We start from the raw sequence: 10,374 nt of genomic DNA on the forward strand, positions 1-10,374 counted from the left end.
TTGTATCATAAAATGGTACAATGATAAACTAAACCATTCTAATGCTCTGGCTTTCTAAACAACATGTTTTATTTTCAAATCACGTTTGTTTTACATCATCATTTGCTTGGTTTCGCCTCAACGCGCGACGTAAAAAAACTAGTTATTATTGAAGGGAATCCTCTTCTATAAACTACCTAATCTATATAATATTCTTTAAAAACTTGCGTATATACACAAAAGATAAAATACAAATAACTTTAACGTACAAAACGTACGAACTGAAGATTTTGATGAAAAACACGGTGGCATTTTTGTACTTATTTACATTGTAGAGTAATTATCAAAATTACTCTACAAATGATCTTGTAGGGTAATTTTGATCTTGTAGAGTAATTTTGATCTTGTATGGTAAACTCTACAAGTGTATCAAAATTATTCTGCATCGAGATTACTCTACAAGTGTATCAAAATTACACTGCATCAAAATTACTCTACAAGTATATCAAAATCACTCTGCAAGTTTATTAAACAACATACAATTCAAAATTACACTAAAAAATCATTTGTAGAGTAATTATGATACTCTACAAAATTACCTTATAAGATCAAAATTACCATACAAGATTATTTGTAGAGTAATTATGATACTCTACAATATCAAATTTACGCTACAATACCATTTTACAACATTACTCTACAAGATCAAAATTACCCTACAAGATCATTTGTAAAGTAATTTTGATAATTACTCTACAATGTAAATAATTACGAAAATGCCACCGGTTTTTTTTTGGTTTTTTCATGCCTTTCGTACGTTTTGTACGTGAAGTTAACTCTACATATATAATAGATGAGGTAATAATCTAGTGTACAAACAAAAATGTAGTAAATAAAAAACAGAGTTAATTACTGTTTTCATCCCTGTGGTTTGTCAAAAATCATTATTTCAGTCAATTAATTTAAAAATTATGATTTCAGTCCCTGTGGTTTTATTTTCGTAACCATTCAGTCCCTGTGGTTTTACTTTCGTAACCATTTCAATGCATTTATTCTGTTAGTACAGAGATTGAAATGGTTACGATGTGGACTGAAATGGTTACGAAAGGGAAACCACAGAGACTGAAATCGCAACTTTTAAACAAATGGACTGAAATAATGATTTTTGACAAAACACATGGACGAAAACAATAATTTATATAGTCTTAAAGAGAATGGTCGGTGGCTGTCACATCAAAGCCACCGACCCATTCTTTTATATATATTGTCATAACCTGAAAGTTGTTAACAAAATGAGATTTGATTGAATTGGTTAAGTGTTTGTTGTTGTATCACATAGATTCAGGTTCGATTCCTTTCCATTACTTTTTTTGTGGTATTTTTTTCATTTAATAGTCTCAGTATTTATTTTGTTTTTCTGTTCCATTGTTTTTTTTATTTTTTATTCACTAGGTGTTCTCAACTTTTTTTCTCTTTTCTATTTTTTTTATTTTCATTTTGATTCTTTATTTTTCCTTTTCAAATATACATTTTTTTTATTTATCTTTTCTTTTTCTATATACATGCATATAATAAATATGATATATATATATATATATATATATATATATATATATATATATATATATATATATATATATATATATATATATATATGAATATATGTAGGTTTGTATGTAGATGTTTGTTTTTCGTGTACAACTATCCACTTTCTAATTCGTTTTTTCATTGTTTAGCTTAAAATAAATAAAAAAAACTATATTTTCACATTGTTATTTTTTAAGTATGTGTCATTATAAGTTCATGTTTCGACGCAACTTTTCTCACGTATTTTTTTCGAAAACAAGTCGGGTCAATATAATGCGTTTCATGTTTATTTTTATGGGTGGCTATAAATTCATGTTTCAGTTTATATAAATTCATGTTTCGACATAAATTTTTTCGGAAACAACTCTGGTTAAGTATAATACGTTTTCATGCTTATTTTTGCATACGATTTTGGTTGGTCTATGTTTTGACGTAAATTATGTTTGGAAACGAGTCTGGACTCTGGTCATTCGGCAGTGTAAATTCGAGTCACTGATTGTTGATGTTGCTAGGTCTTGATTCAAATATAAGGATGATGTAGTGGTTATGTGGAACCCTCACTAAACGAACCACCCCGGGTTCAGTTCTGTTTCTTTTGTAACTACAATGTTTATATAGGTTACACTGAGTTAGATCGTATACGTGGAAACACACGTTTTCATATAATTAACGCATCACATAACGTGTCCTTAGCTATAAACAACTAAGTCGTTGCCGCCGCAACGCGCGGCCTATGGCAAGAATCTAGTTAACTCTAAAAAACAAGTAAAAGAATGTAAATTATGTATTTTTAAAATGAATTGATAGGATATCAATGGAAAAAAGGCATCTGACCTGTTCTAATTGTTCTTATCCTCACAAAAAAAGTGCTTTTTCATATTTTATTTTCAAAATTCAGATTAGGAATCTTGACGAAACAAAAAGGCCGCTTTCCTTTCTCCAATTAACTTCTCCGTTTCTTCAATTTCCAAACAAATATGTCACACTCCAATTATCAATCAGTGGTGAGTCATCTGTCTTCTTAAATCAACGCTTTCATCTCTACCCTGTTTGTCTGCAGCCAGCTTATGCAAGATTCCCCCATTAAAGATTTCATTTTGATCCTTAGCATACACTCAACTCAATGGCATCTACTTCAGCTTCATCCATTCAAAAGAGCTTCAAGTACGATGTCTTTTTAAGTTTCAGGGGTGAAGACACTCGTAAAAACTTTGTTGATCATCTCTATCACGCTCTTACGCAGAAAGGCATTTCCACATACAGAGATGATGAAGAAATCAAGAAAGGTGAAAAGATCAGTGATGAGCTCATCAGATCCATCAAGGACTCGAAATTTTACATTATTGTTTTCTCCAAGAACTATGCATCTTCATCGTGGTGCTTAGACGAACTTGTCAAGATTATGGAGTGCCAGAAGACGAACGAGCACACTGCTTTCCCGGTCTTCTATGATGTGGAACCTACCGAAGTCAGGAAACAAAGTGGCCCCGTTGAAAAAGCATTTGAGAAACATAAAGAGGAAGAATCTGCTGAGAAATGGAAAAAGGCTCTTAGAGAAGCTGCAGATCTGGCTGGGTGGGAGTTGAAGAACATCTTTGATGGGTACGTAATTCCGTCTACAGATCTCTGTTTATTTTTAATCTATGAAACATGAGTGTATCAATTATATATGATTGTATTTTTTAGATTTGAGATTAACTGTTCATACGGGATTTTGAGATATCTATTTGAATCTTCTTAGGCATGAAGCGAAATTGATCACAAAAATGGTGGAAGAGATCTCACTAGAGCTACGTTTCACTGACTCGAGCGTTGATGGGAAATTAGTAGGCATGGAGACACGTGTAAAAGATGTGGTTTCATCTTTAGACATTAATATTGAAGATCATGTTCGCATGATAGGGATATGGGGGATGGGAGGGGCTGGGAAGACAACTTTGGCGAGAGCTGTTTTTGATCAAATATCCTTTCGGTTCGAAGGTTCAAGCTTTGTTGGGAATGTAAGGGAAATGTCAGGAAACCCCCGTGGATTGAAGTCGTTGCAAAAACAAGTACTTTCAGATGTGTTAAATGATCCAAACATCATAGTAAATGGTGCATCTGACATGAAAAGGATGATGCGTGGTAGAAAGGTTCTTGTTGTTCTAGATGATGTGGATCATATAGACCAACTTGAGGCATTAGCTGGTGAGCCTAATTGGTTTAACCCGGGGAGCCGAGTTATCATTACAACAAGAGAAGAACAAGTGTTGGTGGCACATGGAGTGCCAAACAACTTGATTCTTCACGTCAATCTGTTATCGCGTGAGGAAGCAAATTGCCTCTTCAATAGGTATGCATTTAGGAGACTGATACCAAACCAAGGTTATGAAGAGCTAGCATGTCAAGTCATACACTACGCTGCTGGTCTTCCGTTGACGATCAAAGTTCTGGGTTCATTTTTACGTGGTAAAGATGAGCTTGAATGGAGAGATGCTTTAGACCGACTAAAAACAATTCCATTAAAGGAAACTCTGAAGATATTGGAAGTAAGCTATGACGGACTAGAAGAGGATTACAAGGAAATATTTCTAGATGTTGCATGTATACTAAAAGGTTGGAAGAAAGAAAAAGCAATCAGAGCGCTTGAAAGCTGCGGTTTTCATGCCAGAAGTGGTTTAAAAGTTCTTGAGCAAAAATCTCTTATAACTGTAACTCGTTATGGGAACTTGGATATGCATGACCATATAGAAGAAATGGGTAAGAATATTGTTCGTCGTTTGCACCCCAATGAGCCTCACAGACATAGCCGATTGTGGATTAAAGAGGAGATTGAAGATATATTGGTTAATAATAAGGTAAGTTTCACGTTTATTTGTAAGGTAAAGAAACTAACACATACTTATTTCTTATGACACAAGGTTCATGTATGTGCTTTCTTATTACAGGGTACTAAAGCAATAAGATGTATAAAACTGCTCTTGGTCAATCTATCTGTTGCCAAGGAAGGTCTTCAAAAAATGAGGGGACTTAGATTTCTTGAAATGGATCATCGATGTGATGGTGACTGTGAGTGCAAGGATATTGGTGAAGATAACATATGCCTACCAAATGGGTTAAGATATTTGTCTTTGTACAATTACCCTTTTAAGTGTTTTCCCAAAAACTTTCAACCAAATAATCTTGTTGGCCTTCAAATGCTGCACAGCAATGTGGATCAACATTGGGAAGTGGGAGAAAAGGTAGAATTCATTCTTTATAATGCGATATATCTATTGTTGTCATTACATAGAATTCATTCTTAGGTTTTGCTCTTGACAGGTTCTAAAGAATCTTAGATTCATTGACCTCTGGAATTGTGGGTCGCAATCCTTGAATATTGGGTTGAGTATGAATCTCGAGTGGTTAAATCTATATAGATGTAATCATTTGGTAGAACTTCACATGCCCGTTGAAAGTCTAAAGCTCAAAAGCCTCCGCCTCATTAATACTAAGTTGAAAACACTTAACCTTAAGGGAGCTCAGAATCTCGAGATCTTAGTTCTTGAAAAATGTGAGGATTTGGTAGAACTTGACATGCCCATTGAGTGTCTGATGCTTGAAAGGTTCCACCTCAGTAATACTAAGTTGAAAACACTTAACCTTAAGGGGTGTCGGAATCTCGAGAGGTTAGAGATTGAACAATGTGAGGATTTGGTAGAACTTAAGGTGTGTCGGAATCTTGAGACGTTAAATATTTATCAGTGTGAGGATTTGGTAGAACTTGAGATGCCGGCTGAAAGTCTGATGCTCAAAAGCCTCCACCTCGGTAATACTAAGTTGAAAACACTTAACCTTAAGGGAGCTCAGAATCTCCAGAAGTTGGATGTTAAACAATGTGAGGATTTGGTAGAACTTGACATGCCCGTTGAAAGTAGTCTGATGCTCAAACGCCTCCACCTCGGTAATGCTAAGCTGAAAACACTTAACCTTAAGGGGTGTTGGAATCTTGAGACGTTAGATCTTGAAAAATGTGAGGATTTGGTAGAACTTCACATGCCCGTTGAAAGTCTGATTCTCAAAACCCTCCACCTCTGTACTCCTAAGTTGAAAACACTTAACCTTAAGGGGGCTCGGAATCTCGAGAAGTTAGATGTTGAACAATGTGAGGAATTGATAGAACTTAACCTGCCCGTTGAAAGTCTAGAGCTCAAATGCCTCTCCCTCCAATGTTGTAAGGTTAAAACACTTAACCTTAAGGGGACTCGGAATCTCGAGACGTTATATCTTAACCATTGTGAGGACTTGGTAGAACTTCACATGCCCATTGAAAGTCTAAACCTCAAATTGATCTGCCTTCGATATAATAAGTTGAAAACACTTAACCTTAAGGGGACTCGGAATCTCGAGATGTTAGATCTTGAACAATGTGAGGATTTGGTAGAACTTCACATGCCCGTTGAAAGTTTTAAGCTCAGATCCTTTAACATTTGCTGTTCTAAGTTGAGAACCCTTGACCTTGGGCTGACTCCAAATCTTGAGGAGTTAGATCTTAAAGATTGTTATGATTTGGTAGAAGTTCATGTTCCTGTTGGATGTCTAAAAAAGGTTGCCTGCTCAAACTTAAGTGGCTGGGTCATGTTTGCACCTCTGTTGGTTAACCAAGGGTTTCCTGAGGTTGATCCTAGAACAGAGTTAATTCTAACTGTCACATCCTTAGATACATCTTCATTGCACCCTGACATTAATTTGCCTAAGTTCCAGCTTCGTTGTGTTTATAATGAAAGTCTACTCTCGCCGTCCGGAAATCTTGGGAAGCTTATTTCTTTTGGTCTTTGTGGTTGCACAAGCCTTGCGAGTTTATCAGGAAGTATATCTTTGAGAAGTATTTGTGGTTTACAATGTTTAAAGAAGCTTACACTCGAAGGCTTTATTCCAGAGGTGCCCAACGAGCTTGACCAGTTAGAGTTTCTAGAGGAGCTAACTTTGTCGTCAACAAAGATCAAACATCTTCCTGATAGAATTTGTATGTTGAAACGTCTTAAACTTCTCCGGTTTAAATCTTGTTGGCTTCTTGAGCAGTTACCTGAGGATCTTGGCAGATTAGAGTGTTTAGAGGAGCTGTACTTGACGGAGTGTCTATTCTTACGTGATATTCCAAACAGCATATGTGAGATGAAACGTCTAAAATGTTTCCATCTCCCATATTGTGTTCTGGTTGAAAAATTGCCTGAGGAAATTGGTCGTATAAATTGTTTAAAAGAGTTGAATATAGAAGGCACAGGCATAAAGCATCTTCCTCAGAGTACTTTTCAATTGAAAGGTCTGCGTATTCTTGGGTCTAGGTGGCAGCTTGAGTCATATGATTTTACATCGGTAACGCAAATTTCAGAATACATGGCCTTCTGGTACATATAGCTGTGGATAACATGCACTCCGGCCCACAACACACTGAATTCTTAACCGGTACTTTCTCATTTTTCTAATCAATGGGATGATACCTAGTTAATATAAAATATTAAGAATAAAAACCAAGAGAATGGCCATTCAATGCAAAGATTGAAATGTTATTAATTCAAGATTTTGAAACATGTTATTAGAGTTGGTTATTAAGTTTGTGTTGTTTTCAGGTCTAAATAATGAGAAAGATAAGTTGGAGGGCTGTTTGGGTAAAGGAAGCAAGATAGGAGGGTTAGCAGTGACAAAGAGTGAAAGCTGGAGGGTTCTTATTCATAATTTGCTCATGTATTCAAGGTATGATCCCCTACGACAATTTCAAAATGTGAAGTTTATTAAGTTCAATTATAAAGTTGAGTTAACCTATTTGACTTCATTAGAAAGTCAAACTGTGTTCTTGATTAAGACTGGTGGATATTTATACCGGGTTGGATATGATCATGTTAAATTAAGTGCAGTAAGATTTTATAAACAATGTAAGATCAAATAACAGTTTTGATTTACATAAATATGCTTAAGAATTCACTTCAAATTTATCCAGATATATTGATGCACGTGATACTACTTAATGTTTTGGTTATTTGCACGTCGCTGCAGAGTGAAAGATGCAGAATTTGGAAAAGAATGGCTCAATGTGACAAGATTCAGTGACTAGGAAGATCAGAGTGAAGACAAACAAGAAGAGGACATCATATCGAACATTGCACCAATCCTTCTTGCTGTAAGCAGGTTCTTTGAGGCAAATCAAACAGTTGATAATATAAACTCATTTTGTCATTTTGGAGCTAAAGCTCATAAGTATCATGTTCCAGAGCGCACCAACAACCACTAGTCTCCAATCCGCAGTTGACTTGAGAAAAGGCTTGTGTAGGCAAATGAAAAAGGTCAAGTCTATTTGGCAATTGGCATTTCGTCGAAAATATGGAGTAACAGACCATGTGAAAGTTGATTTTGAAGGGCGTTTATTTCTCTAAACCTTTCTAGTTTGAAGATTAATATTTTGAGTCTTGTTCACCCACATCAGGTTATTTAGGTTCTTATTAATAATTTGCTTCTTAGTAATCTGCTTATAATTTAGGTATATGGTTATTGAGAGTATGATTGTGCAATGAAAGTATGATCCCCCAACTACCTACAAAAATTTTAGAATGTGAAGTTTGATAAGTTAACATAGTTGACTTATTTAGTAAGTCAAACTGTGTACTTGATGAAAATGTGTGGGTTTTGATGCCAGGTTGGACATGATCAAGTTAAATAAAGTTCAGTAAGACCTTGCAAGTGATATAAGATCATTTATAGGCTTTCATTCACATAAATATGCTTCAGAACTCCTTTCAAATTTATGGAGATGGATGCAGGTGATACATCAAACAACGGTAATCATAAACTTATTTTGCTACTAATTGTAGTCATTGGTCTCCAATCTGACCCATCAACCATTAATCAACGATCTGCAGCAGGCCTAAAGAAAAAGGCTTGTGTGGGCAAATAACAAAAAAGTGTAATGGACTTTCATCAAATTCACTCGCCTTTTTTACAGAATTGTATTAAACAATATTACAATATATGTGATTGTTAACCCGTGTTGATGGAAGCAACTGAACATGTTGCAATGAAATAAAAATAAAACAGAGAATGGACAGAAATGTTTACAGCATGGAACAGGGTATGAAATTGGCGAATTAAAAGACTCTGCTGCTGTAATCCTTCTTTGAAGATTAAGTTTGTTATTTGAATACAGAGTCGGTTATTAAGTTAGTGTTGCTTTCAGGACATATGTAGTTTTTTTACCCGCCGCGCGTTGCGGCGGCGCTGTACGCGACGTGATAAATTATAGACTACAATCAACCCGACTCGTATCCGAACTAAATTTACGTTAAAACATAGAGTAATCCGAATTCATGCCGTTGAATGAAAATATATTACATTTGACCCGACTTGTTTCCAAACAAAATTTACGTCGAAACGTAGACCAATCCAAAACGTACATAAAATAAACACCTGTTGTAGCTCAAGATGAATCGGTATTGAACAGAAATTGAAATCGGAAATTGCAAAGTATTTGGCTAACACCCAAACGTTTATTATTATTCAAGAAACTGACTCAAAACTTGAATTACAATCACTAATACCCAAAGCATGGTGTATTTATAATCTAAACACTCCTATTAGATTATAACTAGGATTGCTAATAAACCTATTATATTGGACATGATAATTATCACTAAATAATTAAACCTAAACACGTTTAAATATTCTAATAATTATCCACTCCATGGTTCCTTGCCTTGCAAGCAAAGGAATCTCTTTTAATTCGAAATTTCCAACAATCACCCCCGGAATTTCGAACTCGTAACTGACACGTCTTCAACTCCAACCTTTTCAGTCATCTCCTTGAACTTGATCTTCCCAAGAGCTTTCGTTAAAATACCCGCCTTTTGATCGATGCCACTAACATGCTCGACCACGATATCTTCACGATCAACACATTCCCGAATGTAGTGAAATCGGGATTTTATGTGTTTGCTCCTTCCATGGAAAACCGGGTTCCTCACGAGAGCTATCGCCGATGTATTATCAACACGTAACACCGCCGCTTGAATTTTCTTATTGAGTAATTCACCAATCAATTCTTTTAGCCAAACCGCCTGACACGCGGCTGCACTAGCCGCCATATACTCCGCCTCACACGACGATAAAGCAACTGTACTTTGCTTTTGAGAACACCAAGTAATTGGGGAAGACCCAAAATAAAAACGTGTCTCGTAGTACTTCTTCCATCATCCGGATCTATGTTATGACTACTATCGCTGTAACCAACCAACATATTTTCTCCTCGAGTATAAGTAATGCCATAACTAAAAGTACCATTTAAATAGCGAAGAATTTGCTTAATGAGAGCTGCATGAGATTGCTTCGGGCATTGCATGTACCGACTGGCTACTCCGACCGAAAACGCCAAATCTGGTCGAGTCTGTAAAAGGTACCGGAGACAGCCGACAATTTTTTGATATCTCGTTGCATCAAAATCTTCTTCGTCTTCAAATTTAGAAACTTCCACATTCGGGTCCATGGGAACATTAGTAGGATTACAGTTAATCATACTGGCTTCCGTCAGTATTTTCTTTGCATACGCCTCTTGCTTAATTTTTATCCCGTCATTGCTCCGCGACACTTCAATTCCAAGATAATAAGTAAGCTTTCCCAAATCCGACATTTCAAAGTTTTTAGCCATCCCGCGCTTAAACTCCATAATAAGTTTCAAATTTGAACCTGCCATAATTAAATCGTCCACGTACACGCCGATTAATAAGACGCCCGTTCCAACGGTTCTTCGGTATACGGCTTGTTCTTGCGAGCACCTGTGAAATTTCATATCTAATAAAATATTAT

General features: G+C 35.8%; 1 protein-coding gene across 2 annotated transcripts; it reads left to right on the forward strand.

The window, feature by feature from the left end:
- The first annotated feature begins 2,492 nt into the window (after positions 1 to 2,492).
- Positions 2,493 to 8,171, forward strand: LOC110929728 (disease resistance protein RPV1). 2 transcript variants are annotated; one of them, XM_022172914.2, is made up of 7 exons: positions 2,493 to 3,168; positions 3,308 to 4,403; positions 4,494 to 4,787; positions 4,867 to 6,990; positions 7,155 to 7,278; positions 7,579 to 7,702; positions 7,794 to 8,171. In XM_022172914.2, exons 1-4 carry the CDS (start codon positions 2,690 to 2,692, stop codon positions 6,940 to 6,942), a joined length of 3,945 nt encoding a protein of 1,314 aa, XP_022028606.1. In that variant the 5' UTR covers positions 2,493 to 2,689; the 3' UTR covers positions 6,943 to 6,990; positions 7,155 to 7,278; positions 7,579 to 7,702; positions 7,794 to 8,171. The 2 variants fall into 2 exon arrangements, with proteins under 2 accessions (XP_022028606.1, XP_022028605.1); XM_022172913.2 differs by having other exon boundaries at positions 7,579 to 8,171.
- Positions 8,172 to 10,374: the final 2,203 nt, after the last annotated feature.

Source organism: Helianthus annuus, chromosome 3 (genome assembly GCF_002127325.2).
Source record: "Helianthus annuus cultivar XRQ/B chromosome 3, HanXRQr2.0-SUNRISE, whole genome shotgun sequence".
Classification (NCBI taxonomy): domain Eukaryota; kingdom Viridiplantae; phylum Streptophyta; class Magnoliopsida; order Asterales; family Asteraceae; genus Helianthus; species Helianthus annuus.